We start from the raw sequence: 21,397 nt of genomic DNA, 5'->3' as shown, positions 1-21,397 counted from the left end.
ACAAGTGTTTTGCCCTGTATGTATGTAACTGCACTATGTGTGTGCAGTGCCTGCAGAGGCCAGAAGAGGGTATTGGATCCCCTGGAACTGGAGTTACAAATGGTGGTCGTTAGCCACCATGTAGATGCTGGGAACTGAACCTGGGTCCTCTGGAAGAACTGAAAGTGATCTTAACTGCTGATCCATCTCTGCAACTTTAAAAAATAGCAACTTTTAAAAGGATGAAGCCCAGACCTAACTCCAACTCTTGGGTCAGCAAAGGACTCAGTGCGTGCATGTGTGTGTGTGTGTAAGCCAGAGGTTACTGAAGCTGGAACTCACCTATTGGCTAGACTGGCTGGTTAGCAAAGCTCTGGGGATCTGACCCCCAATCTAGCCATCTCCCCAGTCTCTTCACATGACTTCTCTGTGACGGACTCATTAGGTAGACCAGGGTGGTCTTGAACTCACAAGAGGTCAACTTGCCTCTGCCTCCGAGTGCTGGGAGGTGTAAAGGCATGTGCCACCACACCCAAATTCTGTGAAATGCTTTAACAGGACAAAACAAGGAGCACCACTGTCTGCTAAAGGCTGTGAGATAGGTGTCTTTTTTCTATATATGCAGCTCACCAACCCCACTCCAGCTGCCACTGCTGAAAGAGGCATATTCTTTGAGGCTCTGCTAACAGACCTAGAGTATCTGGTAGTCTGAAAGTGAAGATCGAAGCTCAATGGACCTATGTGGGCCCAGGCCCAAGAAGACTCTCCATGGGCCATTAATAGTAAACAGCAGTGGAGACAGAGCCCACATCCTTGCTCAAGCCCTCCTCTGTCAGAGGCTGCTAACCAGGAAGGCTTTGGGCACATAAAGATCCAGGCAATACCACTATCCTAGAGCTGAGTGCTCACATTGTCAGAGCTCTTCAAGTTAAGCATTAGTATCTCCTGAGGCCATAGCTTCTGATGCTTGGTGCTTAGCCCCTGGCAACATTGAAGTGGAGGTATAGGTGAGAGGTGCTGCCCCGGCGTCTCAAGGAGCCTGGTCTAAAGGGCAACACATACGATGTGAAAGCAGATGTGGGTTTGCTCCTTGCTGTGTGGTGGATGCCAAGGATGAAGAGAAGGGTATATAACAGTGACATGCTCAGGGGACCTGCCAGTGGTTGGCTGGGCAGCTTGAGAAAAGAAGTCTGGGTAGGGGTTTCTTGGTAGGAATTGGTCAGTTAATCTGTCCTGCTCAAAACAACAGTCTCTTGCAGGGAGCGGACCCTTGGTACTTGCTGGGACCTGGTTAGTAGCTAACCAAGGCAGGGACAGAACCAGAGAGGCAGGGTGCTTCATGAGGAGGACTATGGTTTGGGATAGTGGATGCACACTCAGGGCCAAGGCCTAGCTGGATAGCATTCCCCAGTGGCTGGCCACATGACTCCTTTACACAGGGCATGCTGGGCCTATCATTGTGAAGCAGAAAGAGCTCAGGTGCTAATCCCCAGTAGAGTTGGATAGCTCATAAGCAGCTTGTCCGCCAAAACCCTCCTGGCTCAACTGTACTGACAACAGCCCATAAGGGTTAGACTCTTGGGCCCCTGAGAAGGCAGCACAGCCAGGGAGTGGGGTAGGGACTTATCAGCCCTGCCTGCTCCAGCAGGTTCTCAGCTTCCTTGCCCACATTTTGCCTCCTTTGGAAAAACCTTGAGAATCCAGTTCTAACCCCATTAAGTACTTATATTCATGACCCTGGGTGAGAAGCACATGTGTCCCTAGGCCCCAAGCCAATCATGCCATCCCAGCCGGTATCAGATGCTACACGATGAGAAAAGGGGAGGTGGCTCTTGTTTCATGGTATGGGGTAATACACACACTGTACACTACTGACTCCACAGCTTGAGATGTCTCTATTAGTCCACCACTTCCCAAGTCAGAACAAGCTGGAACTTCAGCCACATGCTGCTCAGTGGCTGGAGTCAACAACATGATTTATTCTGTGAAGAGGGCAGATGTTTCCTGAGTGTGGGACAGAACTTAAGTGGGCCTGAACAACTCTGGGAACTCTTGCCCTTTCACCCTGCTTTGTGGATGTTCTGGGGTCTCTAACAAGTCTGTACCTTATACCTCCTCAGTCTTGTGAATGTACCTGGCAAATACTTCTGATCAACAACACTGGCTGGCAGAAGGTATCCTGATGACTATCAAGGAAGTGTGTGCTTGCAACCAAAGTAATCACTGGCCTAAGTGTCTCTTCAGACAATCTCAATCCCCAGAGACCCCAGCACTGCAGTGGACAAAGACCAGCAGGCTTTACCTTTTCCTCCATGACTGGCGGGGACTGCAGGCAGCAACAGACACAATGGCCAGCACACAGCAGCGACAGAACAAAAGGCAGGACAAGAAAATCACATTAGAGAGTGAAGAGAGTCAGGCCGGCTCCTGTGCACGGTGCTCAAAGGGAAAGCATGTGTATGACGACAGTGAGACATCTAGGAGTCAGTCCTGTGCTCCCCTCTTCACAAATGACAACAGTTACATAACATCTGTAGGAACAGACACATGGTTTTGACAACATCCTCTTGGTTTTGATAAGAGACCCTAGAATGGGACTTAGTGTGATGGGCACAGGTCTTGTCACAAATACCTAGCACATAGGATGGCAGAGAACAAAGACACACGGGCTCCCACCCACATCTGCAGCAATGGTCCAGAACAGCAGATGTTTGCGCTTCCACTGAATTTACTCCACAGACATGCAGACTCTGAAAACCATGCCAGGAGTGTAGGAAAAGGCTACATGCATCACAAGCAGATAGTAGCTTAGACTCAGGAAGAATGAAGACCATGTAAAGTCCTTATGGGGAGCTGGGAGAATGTGAGCTCAGAGGGGACCAATTTAAATATCTACCCCAAAGGACAAAAAGTATCTTTCTACTTCAGCCCAAGGACAGAGCAGCAACAATGCTGACAGATGGTCCCTACCTGTGAGGGTGCACACCTTTGGGATGGAGGAAAGGGTTTTCTTCAATTCAACTAGCCATTCCTCTAGATAACAGGTCAAGGTGGTTGTTGTCCATGCCTGAGGCCCTGAACTATCCTGTCCCCAGCTGGGGTTTGGGTCACTAGACACAGAGAAGCTTCTTAAAACTGCTCAGCAGTAAGTGGACAGATTTGCACTAGGGAATGTCTGGGGACACTGACTTGACACAGTGGGTCTTAACACCCAGGACAGAGTTCGTGTGTGTGGGGGGGGGTATGGGAGGGTTCTGGTGGGGTCAGAGCTATAAAGATGATTCAGATTGTTTGAGATATTCTGTATGAAATACAACAAAATTTAATAAAACAAATTAAAACAACAACAACAAAAAACTGCTCAGCAATGACAAGGGGAACTGAGTCTTTTGTTGGCTACTGAGGAACTTCAGTGGTGCCAGGCAGGCTAAAGGTCCAGAGCTGAGGCATTGACCATCCTCCTCCTATCTCTACAAGCCTGGCAACAGGCATCATTCTCCTCTGCTGTGGAGACTAGCAATGGAGTCAGGAGACTAAGGCAATGTAGTTGTTTATACCTTTGCCTTGAGGAGCCCATCAGATCAGGTCAGGCATCCAGGGCTTTGAGGTCAGTAAACAAGAAGCCTCATTCTATCCTGAATAGGCTGAGGAACCCACTTCCCCAAAACAGAAAAGGCTATGAAGGTTTCTTGGGGCTTCTACAAGGCCCTATGCTGTCTAGCTGACACAGAGGGCCACAGTCAGAGACTCACAGATCCACTTCTCACGAAACAAGACTTGCTAGCCCAACAACTGGCAGTTTGGAATTTTGGAATTCAGTACTTCTACCTTTCAGGTATAATAAATTGCCAGAGTTATATCTCACTAAAACTCCTCCCACAATGCCTCAATAACTTGTGTAGCGCTCAGGATTTATTCAAACTGCCTGTGCCCTGTCCACAGACCAGCACTTATAAGTGTTGGAAACTATTTCCTGAAGCAGCACCAGCACCATGTCAGAGAGCGTGCTGTCAACCCTTTCCTACCTTCCTCATGCACATGTGCATTTTCATTTTCATGTCAAAGGTTCTAACATACAGCACAGAACAGCTTTGCCAGTAACTCAGAAGTGTCTGACAAAGCTCTTGAACCTTCTTGTTTATAGATATAATGCACAGAACAGGCAAGGAGAATGCAGCTTTTTTTTTTTTTTTTTTCGGTCTTTTTGAGACAGGGTCTCCCTGTAGCCCCAGTTGGCCTGGAACTCACTATGTAGACGTGGTTGGCCTGGAACTCACAGAGATCTACCTGCCTCTGCCTCCCGAATGCTGGGACTAAAGGCATGCTCCACCATACCCTGCTGAACAGGGGTCCACAGAACAGGGTTGCTGCCTGGTTCAATTTATGGTTCTGAGGATTCTGGTTTCTAGCCTTCCTCTCACTTCATGGTTGTCTTCTCTGGTTACCCACCAACTCTGGTCTGGTATATCTGCCCAAGAAGCATGACTGCCCAACAGGCTAACTGGCAACAGTGGCTAGGCAATACCTTGTTAAGACTGTTAATACTTGTTCTCTATGATCTGAGGCCCAGGGTACAGATATTGTGACTCAGACACAGAAAATGAGAAAGAGCCTGGACTCAGCAAGCTTTTTCCTGGTCCTTGAGCAAAACCAGCATCAAATCTTAAACTTGGGATAAGCAGGGGCCTGGGGATCTGTGGGCATCATCCTGCCCTGCAGAGGAAATGAAGCTCTGGGGTAGGGTTTGTGCGAGGTGGTCCATCATCTTTCTGTGTAACTGGTTAGGGATAGCATGTTCTAGAGCAGAAGTGTTCAACTTTTTTTAAAAAAATATTTTATTTATTATTTTTATCTGTATAAGTATATTGCTTGCATATATGTGAGTGCACCCGTGTCGTGCAATGCCACGGAGGTCAGAAGAGGGCTTTGGATTCCCCTGGAACTGGAGTTAAGGACGGTTCGTATCTGCCTTGCGGGTGCTGGGAATCGAGCCCAGGTCTTCTACAAGAGCAGTCAGTGCTCTTAACCACTGAGCCATCTCTCCAGCCCCATGTTCAACTTTTTGACATTGCTGTATGATGTTATCATCTACAAATGTATTTGGACTGCATTCATAGCTATCCATTGGATGAATGTGGCTTGGGCCACAGATTGGACACATCTGTTCTAGAATGTCCTCAAACATGGATTAAGAACACTAAACCACAATATATATTATAAATAAACAAACAAGGGAAGAAGTATTGGGTGACTGGTTAAAGTCCTCTTTGCTTCAAAGCCACCTTATCAAGCCAAGGTTTCTACATGCTTCTGACAGGATGCTGTCCAGCCCCTCCAGAACCTTCCACTGGCATCCCATGGGGGCTCAGACAGGGGATCAGAACACCACTTGGTTCCACCTTAGTCAAGAATCTGCCACTGACTCAAATCCCATGTACACAAATAGCTGTGAAGAGCTGTGAAGGCACTGTGAGCATTGATTGTGAGGTTTCGAATATATTTTAGTGAGTAGGCAAGTTTGTAAAACTGGAATCCAAGAAGACCAAGGACTATGTACAATTTTCCTGCGCCTCAGATGCAGATCTGGGATCGAGCAGAAGGCACAGGCCTGCAATTAGAGCAGAAGCCAGAGCCACCTTCGTGTACGCTCCTGCCCAGCACCCCTGCCACATCCTCTTCCTGCCCACCAAGCCCTGCTCACCCAGCCCTCCTACCTCCGCCCTGGCAAACTGCTTTCTGTCTGGCCGCTCCCCCCGACCTGCTGCATCTTGGATCTTTCGATGTGCTCCACGTAGGTCTGAATCATCTGTGAAGAGGAGCTTCCTGTTAGTGCCCCAATGCTATGGTTCAGAAACAATATGCTCAAATAAAAACAGCTCAATTCAAGATGCCGGAGATGGCACAGCAGTTAAGAGCATGCAGAGGATGTGAATTCAATTCCTAGCATCCATATCAAAAAGCTCACAACTGCCTGTAACTCTAGCTCCAGGGCATACAACACCTCTGGCCTCCGTAGGCACCCCCTACTCATGTGCACATACCCATATACAGACACTCACAATTAAAAATAAAATAATATTTTAGAACCCAGCTCTTTCAAGGAACAAGGATCTAAGGAACATGAATGGACAGATTTCCACCAAACAGTGGAAGCATTAGAAGGTGTAACCAAAGGTCAGTAACAAATGGCAGGTGTAGCCTCAACGGCTCATATTTACTTGTACCCCAGGGTGGGTGCCCACTACCACTTACCTCTGTGTGCCGCTGGTGCAGTGCATTGTACTCCTTCTTCATCTCTGACTCCCGCTCCTCCAATCGGGAAACTACAAAACACAACCACTGTGTCAGCTGCGCAGTTCTCCCTGAATATTCAGTATATATCCTTTGGACTATCACCAACTCTGGCATGTGGTACAGGCACCCTGTACTAAAGAGGGTTGTCTTATTGAAAGCACTAGATGTAGACTGTAACTGGCTGGTCTGGGTGGCCTGTGGTATGTACTGTAAATGTGAGAATGCTTGGTTGTGTTGAAAAGGAAATCAGGATGAGTGGAACTCAGGACAGCTAGGGGCTTCTAAAACATAGGGAATATTCATATGATCTGACAAAAGTGAGAGCTGAGGCATGGTTCATTGCAGAGCATTTGCCAAGCATGCACAAGACTCTGGGTTCTATCACCAACACCCACAAAATAAATAAATAAACCTTTTTTATTTATTATTATTTTTTGGCCTTTTTGAGACAGTCTCCCTATAGCCCCAGCTGGCCTGGAACTCACTACGTAGACCAGGCTGGCCTTGAACTCACAGAGATCCGCCTGGCTCTACCTCCTGAGTGCTGGGATTAAAGGTGCGTGCCACCACACCAGGCATTTTTATTTTTTTAAGAAGTAAAAAACTGGTGTAAAGAGACAAAATTCAAATGAGTAATCTGAGACATGTTAAAGACTTGCACATCAGAAGTATGTGATAAAATGAACAGCATTCCTTACATCAATCAAGAGCTGACCATGTCACCTATAGGCTGCCAGCCAGATCTCCCAAAACTGGTGGCCCCTGATGACACCCAGAATGATCCCCTCTGAGCTAGTATGTACCTATCCAAGAAGCATAACTGTCCAACAGGCTAACTGGCAGCAGTGGCTGGGTAATCTGTCCCTTTGTTCTACCAATGGAGCCAGGGCCCTTGTGTCTGCAGCTCTGTCCTACCCTGTCCCTCTGTCCTTGCAGCCCACTAAGTGATGATGACCAACAGGACAAAACAGGACATGTGACACTGTCATGTCCTGGATCCTGGGTAGCAAGGTCCTCATTGGCTCTTACTTGTCCTTAATGACAGACCCACCTCACCTTCTCTTGGCCTCCTGATAGCTGTTCTAAATTGATTTAACAGGTTACATGCCTCCACATTTTATTTTAGTCCATGCTGTGTTCTGTGACCTGGGAATAGGCTGCCAGGTGGTGTCTGTGGAGGCTATTACTGCTCAGCCTGCACCTGCATATTCATGGTAGTATGAAGATCTCTTTCTGAGGTGCAGTACAAGCATCAGCTAAAGGCAAAGTCAGTTCTATTCTTTCTTGAAGGAGTCCAAAGCGTGGGCATCAATGCCCAACACACATAAGACCCAGGGCCATCAGCACATGACACACATGGACCCACAGATGTCAGTAGCAGTATTCAATGCACACAAACCCAGGGAAATAAACACCCAAGAGATACCAACATCCAAAGTTTGTGACTTAGAAGACACCAGTACCTAACATATATGTAACCTATACCCAACACCCAACACAAACATAAATTATACACTGGCATGGACACATGTGAGTTATAATAAACACCAGCACCCAAGGCACACATAACTTATAAACACTGATGCATAACACATGTGACTTATACTTACTGACACATAGCACACACTTAAGTAGCTACCCGTCTATGCATTTGCCCCTGGAGAAAACCAAAGTACCAAACCTCAGGACCTCCCTGTGGCCTACTGCCCTAGTATTTGATAGCTGCTACCTGGCTGAGAGATTCTTATCTGGCTTGATGCTTACACAGAGAATCGCCACCTAGTAATCTGAGGTGGCATTATTTTCCTTTCTAAGAAAAGAGCCAATAAGTTTTCACATGTGAGATTATTCTAAGCAAAAGAAGTATCACAGTGGCTGCATAAATCAAAAGTTTTATTGTACAGGCCTATAAAACAGGCCTTTCGATTTCCTTCTCGATTGCAAATACTAGCATGTACAGAAGCCATCTGCCTACTGCTCACCCTTGGGCCAATCTTAGCAGGATATTAGCTCAGCACAGTAGCCTCAAGTCTCAGTGTGGGATAAGGTCAGGCCCACTCTATTAAACCAGTCACCCCTGCCTCAAATAATTTCTCAGAGAAACGAAGGCATCTGCCTTCAAAGGTAAACAAATAAGTGGCAAATGTACTTCACTCACTAAAACATTAAATTACAGAAAAGTAATATTGAGTGGACAACTATAACATTGACACTACAGTTTAAGATCCACAAAGAACAGTCACTCCTCAGCAGCATGAGGACTCAAGGCCACAGTGCTTTTTTCTATAGAACCACAGGAGGACCAAGGATGTGCACACTTGTCATTTTAGGGTTATATTATGCTATGAAGCAAAAGTGCAGTGTTAGGACAGGGTTTTTACTTCTCCTATTTACAAAGGACCTGAGGCTGACTACAGAAACATCTAACTGTGTGAAGATATAGAATAAGCGGTTGGGAATTAGGGTGAAAAAAATAAGGCCATAACTTGCCTGTTTCTAATCTCGCTCTCTTTTTTTAAATCAAAGGTATTCTTTCCAAGATCAGTCTTAGAACTCATGTACACACAACTCATGGTTCCTGCAAGTCACTTACTCTGATCTGAGTAGTTTTTGGCCTTCAGCTCCAGCTGGCGTGTCTGAAACTCATAGTGCTCCACCTGAATTTGGAGCTCTTTCTTCTCTTGTTCCAAGGCATCTTCAAATTCGATGAATTTCTATGAATGGGAAAGACAAAAAGCAAATGTGCTGAGTGTGTGCTGGTGACAGCAGCTCTTCACATGAAAGAACCCAAGAGGCCAGAGGCACAGCTGGGCCTCAAGTTGGCCAGTGGTGAGGCCAGAGTGGGGGTTTCCCCATTCTAGACCCTGGCTCCTCACCCCTTCATGGTACCTGCCCATCTGCAGACACATGTCAGAGATAAGCCCTAGGAATACTAAAGAGGAATATCCCAAGACTGAGTAACTGGAACCTTTGGCCAGCTAATGCCATTTACAAAGGGCTGTGAATTCTGCCTTCACATACCTTTCAGGGCCTCATAGGAAGGCCCATGATCAGTTAATGCCTGGAAATTTTCAGTAAGTTTTGAACATAATGCTCCATAAATTATGTGGCCCATCCTTTTTGCAGCCCAGTCAATATTAAATTTCTAACCAAGGGAAAGGCTGCTTTCCTCTTAATTTGCATTTCAATCACTCCAGAGCTCTGGATTTATCATTGCTGGACTGAGAACACTAAGCATCATGCAATAGTCCTTGAAAAACCCCAGACCAGGAGGTTTCTGAACCAAACGATCATCAACTGAAGTGAAAAGAAACCACTCTACAAAATCAGAAACACTCTTGCCAGGTCAGTGAAGAAGTAGTGGTGGTGTGGACACAGCCTCTGTTAAGGGCCAAGCCAGGTGGGTGACACTGTGCCACCAAGTATGATTTGTATAGCACTGAGTGTTGAGGAGGGAGGTGTGTGGAAGTACTAAACAGGAAACTGGAATACAATCAAGAAATCTAATCTGGAAGAAGCATAAACACCAAGTGGGCTCTAAAGATACAAAAAGCTTCTCAAAGGATGGGAACATAAAACTGACAGTGGACTTTAGGCTTAGGTGTCTGGCCAATACCATGTTTCATGTAATGACCCACTTGCTCCTGCTCCACAGCAGTCTGATGTCCCTCCTGCTGCAGCCTGTCCAAGGTCTTTGTGCTATAGCACTGGGTTCCCATGAAGGATGGAAATGACTCATCCCTGTGCAGCCAGGGAGGGTAGAAAACCCCAAAGGAGGGGTGGGAGGGGCTAGCAGGGAAGAGAATGCAGTTAGAAGGAAGTCTGCATAGGATTAAGGAAACTGCACATAAGTAAACTGAAGGAAGACTACCCCATAGCCAGCAAAATACAGCAGTGTGTGTGCGTGTGTGTGTGTGTGTGTATGAACCCTGATATAGAAACAATGAGGGTAAGTGACTGAATCAACAGGATACAACCACCATATGAAGAACACATAAACATTATCAACTGATGGATTTCCGTGTAATGGCTGGAGGTGCTGAGGTTTGTTTCTTGTACTTAAAAATCAAGCATACAAGCCCAGTGAGATGGCTCAGCAGGTAAAGGAACTTACTACTAGGCCTGATGATCTGAGCTTGATCTTTGAAGGAGAGAACCAACTTCCAGTTATCTTCTGACCTCCACACGTGTGCTGTGGTATACACACACACACACACACACACACACACACACACACACACACACACTAAATAAATAAATAAATAAATAAATGTAATAAAAAATTAAATACCTTTAAAATTAAGTATATACTCTGCTGGTGAGCTATATCCCTAGAGCAAGATTTTTTTTAATTAGTATTTTTAATTTCTATTATTTAAAAAAAGTAAAAAGAGCTGGGCATGTTGGCACACGCCCTTTAATTCCAGCATACAGGAGGTAGAGGCAGGTGGATAGCTGTGAGATTGAGGCCAACTTGGTCTACATAGAGAGTACCAGGTCAGTTGGAGCTACAGGGAGACCCTGTCTCAAAAAGATTAAAAAAAAAAAAGTGAAAGGAATTATACAATTGGGTTTGTAAAAACAACATAACAAGTGTTATGTCAAAAGAAGAATAGGGAACAATGAGATGGTTCAATGGGTAAAGATACTTGCCACCAAGCCTGACAATCTGAGTTCTATCCCCAAGACCCACATGGCAGAAGGAAACAATTCCCACTGGTTGTCCTCTGACCCTCACAGGCTTGCTGTGGCACACATACATGCATGCATGTACACAAAATACATAATTAAAAAAAGAATATTGAAAAACAAATCCCACCATTTAGAGAGTTCAGTAATTTTGTGAGATTTATATATTTGCATGTGTGCTTCCCCCCAACCCTTTTCATTTTGAGAAAGGGTCTCATTATACAGCCCAGGCAGTCCTCAAACTTATGATTCTCCTGCCGTGGCCTCCAGAGTAATGTATTTATAGGTATGTACCACCATGCCTGGCTCAGATCTTTTCATTAAACTGTTTCTGTTCCACAGTCAGAGACTCATATAAATAGGGTGGCAGGGTATGGTAGCATATGCCTTTGACCCCAGCACTCAGGAGGCAGAGGCAGGTGAATCTCCATGAGATGGAGGCCAGTCTGGTTTGTATAGTAAGTTCCAGGCCATCTGGGGCTATAAGGAGACCCTGTCTCAAAATACCCAAAACAACAACAACAACAACAAAACAAAAAAGAATAGGGTGGTTTGCTGACAGTGCTGCTTCACTAGAACTTTCCCCATCTTTATTTTATGATAATACCTGCATTAGATATTTGGGAGTCAGCTGAAAGATTTCCAAACTAAAAAGACAAGGGAGGAAATCTGCCCCAAAGGGCCCCAGGTCAAGATGAAATTTGTTATATGCACCACAGTTTGTAATTTATTTGAAACTGTCATCTGTCTAGTCAAGATGCCTTGTGATACAGAAGGAAAACACATCTATGTCTTGCTCCTGTAGTCTAGATCCCCAGTGTCAATCTAAGATTGCTTTAAGATACACTTCTCCCTCTTTCCCACAAGCAAAGCACCCATTTTAATAAATTTAACTTTTGTGTTCAGAATTTGCTGTCTGGTATATTTCAATACACATATTAAAAAAATCTGACAGCACAGACTCTTCTAAAATCTAGTAACCCAAGTAAGCTTTTCTTAGAATTTCAAGGCATGAGATTGCTCTTCCAATTTCATAAGTAAAAAGTAAAGTGAAAAAGTCAACAGAATTTTCCTGTCAAACATAAAATCAAGATAACACAGAAGTCAGTGTTCAGGACCCCTGGGATGCAGAGTGCTGGCCTGGGCAATCTTTCTCACAATGGACTCAAGGGGGTGTTGTAGCTTTCCTAACCTAACCATGCTTTACTGGTAAGGTAACTAACATTTTATATTTAACCCTTCTCTCTTGCAGTCCTGTGGCCCAGAGTCACCCATAGGAACTCATTCAACCCTGGCTAGTCTGTAGGTTCTTCTGCATTATTGACAGGGAGAGGAGAGGGAGTGAATTTCCAAAAGAAAAATGTACCTTATTGGTCTTTTGTCTTAAGTAGGCAGACAGGCAAAGAAACGGGAGCAGCTTGGGCTTCAGAGCTCAGACAAGATGCCCTACCCAGTACCAATAGGGGTTTCTATCAGGTATTTAGCAAGGGCTGGCTGGGGCAGCAAACCTTAACCATGGATGTTCCTTTACAGCCAACTTTCTATTTCCTACAGCTTATAATTACTTAGGTCCAAAACACAAAAGTGCAGGTCCTTGGGGGGGGGTAGGTGCTGTACTTACAGACACTGTTTCCAAGGCCCACTAGGTAGTACATGGGGAAAGACAGAGACATTTCTTTCTTTCTCTCTTTTTTTTTTTTTTTTTTTTTTTTTTTCTTTTCGAGACAGGGTCTCTCTGTAGCCCCAGCTGGCCTGGAACTTGCTATGTAGACCAGACTATCCTGGAACTCACAAAGATTCACCTGCCTCTACCTCCCAAGTGCTGGGATTAAAGGCATGCGCCACCATACCCAGCACATAGAGACATTTCTTTTCTATAGTCAAGTATTAGACGAAGACTAGTGATCTGGTCAAAGCTCAGGAATATAGCAAGTTTTCCTCAGGTTCAGGCTAAAAACAATTGATCCATCCAATATCCATCTGAAATACCACAACTAGTTAAATGCACTGATTTTTAGGACTGGTAATCAAAAAGAAAGAAAACAAACTCACTACATCTGGTATTCGAGGCCAGCCTGGGCTAAAAGAGACCTTGTCTTTAAAAAACAAACAAACAAACAAAAAAAAAAAAAAAAACCCAGAAAACTAGATGTGATAGCTCATGCCTATAATCTGTGTCCTTGGAAGACCAAGACAGAACTAATGGCAAGTTTAAGGCCAGCCTGGGTTACAGAGTAGGACCCTGTCTCAAAAAATTGGGAAAAAGAGAGTGTGAGAGGAAGAACAAGAAAGAAGAGAAAAAAATTGTCAATACCAAGGAAAGTATAAACACAAAGTTGAAACTAAAATCTAACTGTCCCATAACTTATGAAAAATCTCCTTGGGTAAAAAAAAAACCAAACAACAACTCTTTTCAAGTAAACTTTAACTTCTGCAGTTGTCTTCCTAGTTCTGGATGGTTTAATTCTTTAAAGAAAACAAAAAACAAAACTCTTGTATTGTTAATTTTGTGTGTATGTGTAGGTCCCCAGAGTCCAGAAAAGGGCATCATCTCCCCTGGAGCTAGAGTTACAGGTGGTTGTGAACTGCTCAACATGGGTGCTGGGACCCAAACTTGGGTCCTCAGCAAGAACAATACACTTATAACTGCTCAGCCATCTCTCTAGCTACCTGGCTGGGTTTTTTTTGGCTGGTTTCTTAAGCTTCCTAATTTGGTCCAGCTTCACCCCTATCACTGTACAGCTGGGAAGATGACTCTGTGGACAAAAGTGCCAGCCACACAAGCCTGACAACCTGAGTTGATCCACGGAACCCACAAAAAAGCTAGATGTGGCATTGTGTACTTGAGGTGAAATGAGAGACAGAGACCAGAGACTCTCCTGGAAGGTCTTGAGCTAGTTAGCCTGGAGTAAGCAGGACAGCAGCAGAAATGAGAGACCTGGCCTCAACAAGGTAGAAGGTGAGAAGCAGCTCTGCAAAGTTGTCCTTTGACCTTCACATGTGTGTCCATGACATGTACCTCTCTACCCTCACACCTACCCCCAAAAAAATTAAATTAAATTTTTTAAAAATTAAAAAGAATGTTCTAAATGTGAGCCAAGCAGAGTTATGGTTACACACATGCCTTCATAAGTGTGTGCTTCTCTTGGTATCTGCAAGGGAAGGAAAAGTGAGAAAGTGGCTAGCTGGGGTAAGGGCAGGGAACAGGAGCCCCACATGAGGCAGAGAATAAAAGGAATGACACTCAAAATCAACGGGAAGCAAGAGGCTTGAAGAGGTGCCCCAAACATTTTCATAACAGGCACTGCTTTGAATCTATTGCTGTTGATACCAGGAACCTGTCACAGAAACATCACCAAATGGAGAGATATCCTTAAGGGGATGTGTGTCATAATTAATCCACTAGTCCTCAGATCTCTTGTCCATAATAACTACTCAAAGTGTCACTGGTTAATGATTAGGTAGGATCCAGATGGCTCTGTAACAATTTATTTCCTCAGGGAGATATACCCCTGGCATACCAGGATGACTCTTAAGTTACTCCAAAGATCAGGTCAGAAATGGACACTGGCCTCTTGAGTTTTCTGCCTTCCTCCAGCAGTCCTGTGTCTATTAATGGTGTAGCTACCAGCATGGGCAAGCTAGGCCCTGTGCAGTGACTGTGCCAAGACCCTGCAACAGAGCAACTGATACATATATCAAGGTCATATTAGAGCAAAGCCTTCCAGCTCTATCCATAGGCAGGTTGTCAAAACCCCACAATCATGGAACATTATACAATGGGACACAGTAAAGCAATGAAAAAGACAGAGGCAACAACCAGGACACATCTCAAAATCATAAAGCTCAGTGAAGAGTCAGACAAGAGCATAAAGAGCATACACTGCATAATTTCATTTTTGTGTCTTTTTGAGACAGGTCTCCCTGTAACCCTGGCACTCTGCTCTGTAGATCAGACTGGCCTTGAGCTCAGAGATCTGCCTGCTTCTGCTTGAGTGCTGTGATTAAAGGTGTACACCACCATACCCAGCCATGCATAATTCCATTTAAAGTTCTACAAGCAGCAAATTAATTCACAGTCATAAAAAGCAGATAAGTAGTCACCTGGGGGTAGGGAGGCAAAAACAGAGGACATGAGCATAAAGGGGTGGTGGGCAGTGCACATGGCTTCAGGACCTTATGCAAGTGTTGAAACTTATCAAACTGGACACTAAGCATGTGCAGTCAGTAAACACCAATGAGATTTCAATAACTAACCCCTCTCCCCCAAAATAAAAGACTAAAAGACAACGAAGGGCCAAAGATTCAATTAGCAGAGCTGATTTCCAGGCACCAGGGATTCCCCAGTCTCCCTTTCCAGCCCAGTGAGAATTCATCACCTCCCAACCTGTTTCCTCAACAGCTGGCACCCCTCCTCCCGTCATCACACAGTATCTTCTTCTATCTGGTCTTCTATATGACTGCTTTACGTAGATCCCTCATTCTAGAAAATGTCCACTGAAATTGCAAACCTACTTTTTAAGTAACTTCTTTTCTTGCCTGAAATAAATTTAACAATATTTGTTACCTATTCGTAGATGAAGGCAATTCAGCCAAACTGCTCACAGATACACTGTCTAGTATGATTGTCCAGGCCACGTGTGGCTGTTCCAACTCAAATTAAAATGAAAGAAAAACAGGCTGGGCGTATGGCCCAGTGGTAAAGCCTGTTTTTCTTTGCTCAGTTCCATAAGCCAGACTGGAAATGCTCAAGGGTCCCCATTGACCAGCGGCTACTGAACTAGATGTACAAAAAGAGCTAGCCTATTGTCACAGGAAGTTCGCGGGACAGAACAGTTGCTCCAAAAAGACAACCCTTGGGTCCCAGGAACTGTGCACAGAAGCAGGAAAGATGGCTTTCCTTCTCATCACACAGGGCCAGCATCTCTTTAGGAGTACTAAAGAAGATAGTAGCTTTGGGGTGGAGCAAGAGCATACTACTCCATTCAGGGATGCCAGGTGCATAATAAGGAGCATTCATGCTCTCTCCACACTGTCAGATCTGAGGAGTCAGGAGGAGACAGGAATTGGCCAGGGTTAGGAATAGGAGCAGTACTTAGGAGGGTGGGAGAAAGAATAGGTCTCTTTTCACACTAAGTGGGTACTTGAGAAGAGGTCGCCATCCTGAGTCTTGTGTCCCTTCCAGGTACCTATCTATCAAACAATCAGGATACTGCAACCTTTAACTCCTGGCTTTTTTTCTACAGAGGATAGGTCTGGTTTCCAGGTCACATGAAAGCCAGACAAAGGTACCCCTACAAAGTGACAAACCTAAGTGGTCATGTATCAAGGCCGCAAAGAGCAGAGAATGAAGAATCATTCCAAATACAGGAGATTGCAGAGACATTGCAGGAGTCCTGAGGGAGGCCTTAATAGTGAGCGAGGAAGAGAAAAAGCAATGTGGGAAAAGGCTCACATTTGGGACTCTGGGTGAGGAATTTTTTTTTTTTTTGGTTTCCCTGTAGCCCCAGGTATCCTGGAACTCACTATGTAGACCAGGCTGGCCTTGAATTCACAGAGATCCACCAGTCACTGTCTCCTGAATGCTGGGATTAAAGGCCTGAGACACCAACCCGACATGAGGAATATTTTAAAAAACATTTTATTATTTTTTATGTGTCTGAATGCATTGCCTACATGTAGGTAGGTACACCGGTGTTGTGCAATGCCCTCAGAGGTCAAAAGAGGGTGTTGGATCCCTTGGAACTGGAGTTACAGGTGGTTGTTAACCACCATGTGGGTGCTGGGAACCAAACCTGGGTCCTCTGCAAGAGCAGTCAATGCTCTTAACAACTGAGCTATCTCTCTAGCCCCAAGGCTATTATTTTTGCATATTTTCTGTGTATTAGTATAAAACAAAGTTTTAAAAAGCAGATTACTTCAGAAATCTGGATTTTTGAGAACTAACCTCTACTGGTCCTCAGCCCTGTCACCTCTGCTGCCATGGTGTTCCAGAAGTTTCCTGGGTTACTGACACAGGAATACATAGCAAAGCTTCTCCAGCCCAGGGCCTCAGGACCCTCACTGGTCTGCCCTATGTTCTCTCTGGCTAGTGAATGTCTCTTTTTCTCACAGTTTCTGTACCTACTTGTTTCCATCTTTTAGAGTTCCTCTGTTTGGGGTAAAGGTATGCCTTAGGGGTAGAGCACTTACTTATCATGTATGAGGCCCTGAGCACAAGGAGGAAAACTGACTACTTTCTTCCAGGTGACTTTGGTATTGCTATACTAGATCAACTTTCAGAGGCAAAAAGGAAAGGCAGGTCTGGCCACCACATTTTAACAGCTTCATCTAGAAAAATCAATGTTTAGGAGCTATAGTTGTAGCTCAGCAACAGAGCGCTTGCATAGCATGCAAGAGCCCTGCATTTAATCTTTTAGTACACTGGAAAACAAATGCTCTTAACATGGCTGAAGAAACTGCACACTCCAAGTGGTAGTGAATTTACTTTTTTTTAATTCAGTATTTTGTAAATTTTTTATTTTTATTTTATGTGTATGCGTGTATTGCCTGCATGTATGTAAGTGCACCCGTGTCATGCAATGCCTGAGGAGGTCAGAAGAGGCTGTCGGATCCCCTGGGACTGGGGTTACGGACAGTTAGTAGCTGCCATGTGGGTGCTGGGATTCGAACCCAGGTCTTCTGCAAGAACAACCAGTGTTCTTAACCACTGATCCACGTCTCCAGCCCTGAATTTACTATTTGTAATATGAAAATAAAAGCAAGAATTTCTGACTTAATGTATTAATTCACTTGTGAAAGGTTCAATGCATTGAGTAAGTATGTGCTGTTTAGGTCTTCCCCTGCCCCTACTTAATTCTTTGTAAATAGTCTTCTATGAATGATTACTTTTGTTTAATTAGGGAAAAAAAAATCACTCTTGGATTAAACTTGCCTCAATTTGGATGTATTCTTTGCATAGCATCAAATGCCACATTAGCAGCAAATGTCCCAAGAATCGGTCTGAATTGCTTGAGATGAGCTAAGAGGGATGCTTCTAGCAGGTTTTAGGGTTAAGGAGATTTTATAGTAATAATGACTAATAATGTTATCTATCTGTCAAGCATTGTTTTTTTTCTTATGATCTAAAGAGCTTGATCACTGGTCTCCATAGCAAGTCCAGGCCAGCTGTGGCTACAGGTCTCGAAAAGAGCTTGATCACTACAAGAAAAAGGGCTTTGCTGCCTGGGAGCAAAGGAAATACAGCCATTTTGCTTGGTCGTCTTGCTGAGATTCCAACAGATCCTCTCCAACCTAGTACAGTCAGTTCCTCCTTTCCAATCCTCTTCTCATCCAGTGGGAAAGAACTGAGGGAGCAAAAATACTTTCTATTAGAACCATCCCAATCAGAAACAACTGGGTAGTCTATAAGGCCCAAGTCTTTGCCATCCACAGCTGTCCTAAAACTCCATTAAAGGCTCTGCCCTGACTGCTAAATCCACCTTGTCATATCCAGGTAACCAATGGTCAACAGGAATGCCAAACTGATTTGCTACTTCTGGCAACATTACTCACTTTACAGAGAACCACCATATGTGTGAGAGAGAGAGAGAGAGAGAGAGAGAGAGAGAGAGAGAGAGAGAACTAGGTAAGGTATATGTCCCCTGAGGGCAGAATGGTCAGGCTGACATCTACAGACTTCAGAGCTGGGCTCCTCTCCCAGGTCCCTAGTCTTAGAGAATGAGACACCTCGTTTCAGTACTTATCAAGAATCTCAATGGGGTCATTACAAGGTAAGAAGCAGAGGACAGAAATATTTTCTCTGCTCAAGGATTTAAAAAAAAAAAAAACACAAAACCCCCTGCAGATTCTGTCTTCTTAGAAAGCTGCTGGCAGCTCCTGCAGGTTACCCACCTCTGACTAAGCCTAAACAAGCAGTGGCTGGGACAGCATCTGCTGACAGTGTTTCTCTGCACCATGATATGCTTGCAGCCAGGGATGTACAGTTCCTGTGCTACCACACACATCTGATCACAAGTCTCTTCGTAGAAAAAGCTGGCCACTGGTGCACAGTGATCTTTCCCCACAACTGAAGATAAACATCCACTTCACTCCACAAAGGAGCTAGCATACTGACTATAATATTTAGTCCCTCTCTTTAGTTGTAACCTTACTGGAGGACTCTCCAAGGGCATACTAGGAGCATCTAACCACAGCCTCCACCTGGCCAGCCCAGCATCTGTTTACTTATTACTCTGCTTATGAAGCTATGTGTACTTTCTCTAAATAGCTGGGACAATGGTGGGTCTTGGCATTGCCACACTCTGCAAACCACACGCAAACCCTCTGTTCTTAGTTCTAGTCCGGCTTTCTATTAAATGGGAGGGCAGAAGCATCCTCACCTACATAGAACACCTGCTTATTCCTGGCAGAGCTCATTTTTTAAAGCTAGAAGGTTACAATTCTGCCTTAAGGCTGGCCACCTTCAATTTGTCCTTTAAGTTCTTTCTCATCCATAATCTTGACCATATTAAGCAGAGTCAAGGAAAAGAAAACCGCCTGAATCCTCTATCAGAACAATGAAGCGTGGTTATCAGGCACAAATCACAACTTCAGGGCTGGGTCAGGGAGCCCCAACATTCCAGACTTCTGAGAGACTGCCCATCCTTGCAGCAGTAAACCCAGAAGGAAGAGCTCACTCAGGCCAGGCGCCAAGGTCCAGTTCCCCCCTCAGTAAAATACCTGAGGTCACCCTGAGCTCTCTCACCTCCTAGGAGCTCATGCATAAAGAAGCTCGGTCAGGTGGTGCCTGAGCAACCCAATCCATAGACAGCAACACCTCAACAGACAATTGAGTCAAAAGCAAAACAAACCATAGTAAGAAGAAATGATTCAAGACAAACAGGCTTTTACCCTAATTTAAGAATCCCAAGTATCGAAAAGATTTTTAACTTCAATGGTAGTCTCTAAGACTGTGTCAAGTCAACGTCACTGAATCGGAAATTAACCTCATTTAAGACCATTTCCCAGCATAAACCGAAGAGCATCGCCTACTCTCATAATAGTAAAATTTCTGGACTTCCGAGATCAAGTAGGGCAACTCGCTCAAATGACTGAGGGAAAATCAAAATTTTGAGCGGGCGGCGGCAGCCAAGGTCACAGATGAGCAAGTATCGGGAGCCCAAGTGCCCGGGACTCTGCCTAGGCCGGGCTCTGGGTCCGAGCAGGCTGCAGGAGGCAGGCCGCCAGTACGCCGGGGCCGAGGCACGTCCGGCCGGCCTCATCATGCACTCCCACCTTCCCCATCCGCGGCGGGGCCCACGCACCTCTTCAGCCTGCTTGCGCAGCGCCTTCTCGCGTTCGTACTGCGTGAGCAGCTGCTCGTTGTCCTCGCGCAGGAGCTCCAGCTCCACCTCGTGTTCCTGGTTCTCGCTCAGCACCGAGTCCAGGTTCTCCAGCACGTTCACCACCAGCGGCATGAGCTCCTTGACCACCTCCTCGTCATAGCAGTGGATGAGGCGCTCGAACTCGCGGTAGATGGAGCCCGCCAGGCCCGACACGCGCTCCGACATCACGGATCCGGAGCAGTAGTCATCCTGGTACACCACCACGCCGCCGCCCTCGTCCATCTGGATCTCCATCATCGCGGCCGCCGCCGCCGCCGCCAAAGCGGCTCGCTCAGCAGCCTGGGTCCGCAGGCCTCTATCGCCTCAGGCAGCCGACACCAGACGCACAGCCACCCAGGCCGCGCCCGTCACTCGCTTGACGGAAGTCCCGCCTGCCTGCCCGGGTGCAGCCGCGCCCCGTCCTGCCCCGTCGCGTGCCGTGACGCCAGAGGAAGCGTGGCAGTGGTGCTTCCGGCTATTCTGGTGGACTAGCTTAGTTCCTGGTTCGCTGTCCATTTTCTCCCGGTTCCTTCAGCTCTTGCCGCCCCAGGAATTCGCGCGGTATGTGTGGTGTGTCCTCTTCCTGGCTGATTCCTACTCGGCTTCACCTGCAGTCCCGGGGACCTACGTGTGTCATCACTGAACTGTTTCAGCCAACTAATATAACTTAAATTGCTCCATTTTTCCAGAGCAGCCATTTCAAAAAGTGCCTTTTACCCTGCTTACGGAAAATACCTAGAAAGGAGGAGCAACTTTGAGTTCCAAGAAATGGCCTAACTGGAAAACCACAGGATGTTCTAATCTAGGCCTGCACTTGACTGCTTATCTGGCTTCTGTAAACTTGCTTCGCTTGTCCAAGCCCGCGCAATAACAGGTTGTTGATTGGTAAATTCAAAGTTTGCTGTGTTTGAATTTTGCTGTGTTGTGTAAACCTGATTGGCCCACAGATGTTCTGTTTGAGCAATGGTCTCTAATCCTATAAAAACTCTGGCTAATGTTCGGGGCTGCTTCTATTCCCGACTTATACAGCTTGGTCAGCTGAAATAAAAATTTACCTTTCAATTAAGTGC

The 21,397-nt window shown here is 45.5% G+C and overlaps 1 protein-coding gene across 16 annotated transcripts in view; it reads right to left on the bottom strand.

Moving 5' to 3' along the window:
• The window catches only part of Mapk8ip3 (mitogen-activated protein kinase 8 interacting protein 3), a 46,367-nt gene extending 24,991 nt beyond the window's left edge, over nt 1–21,376 (bottom strand). For 5 of the 16 annotated variants that reach the window (XM_008856191.3, XM_008856193.3, XM_029557729.1 and 2 more), the window contains exons 1-5: nt 20,268–21,375; nt 8,867–8,987; nt 6,232–6,302; nt 5,694–5,785; nt 2,282–2,305 (exon numbers count right to left, since the gene is read on the bottom strand). In XM_008856191.3, coding sequence (XP_008854413.1) covers nt 2,282–2,305; nt 5,694–5,785; nt 6,232–6,302; nt 8,867–8,987; nt 20,268–20,585 — 626 coding nt within the window. In that variant the 5' untranslated portion in view covers nt 20,586–21,375. Of the gene's footprint in view, nt 1–2,281; nt 2,306–5,693; nt 5,786–6,231; nt 6,303–8,866; nt 8,988–20,267 lie in introns of all 16 variants that reach the window. The other 11 variants (XM_008856196.3, XM_008856192.3, XM_029557730.1 and 8 more) reach the window with 3 other exon arrangements.
• Between the last annotated feature and the right edge of the window lie 21 nt (nt 21,377–21,397).

Source organism: Nannospalax galili, unplaced genomic scaffold, assembly GCF_000622305.1.
Source record: "Nannospalax galili isolate Female #2095 unplaced genomic scaffold, S.galili_v1.0 scaffold668, whole genome shotgun sequence".
NCBI lineage: Eukaryota > Metazoa > Chordata > Mammalia > Rodentia > Spalacidae > Nannospalax > Nannospalax galili.
This window is presented reverse-complemented; position numbering and strand designations above follow the sequence as displayed.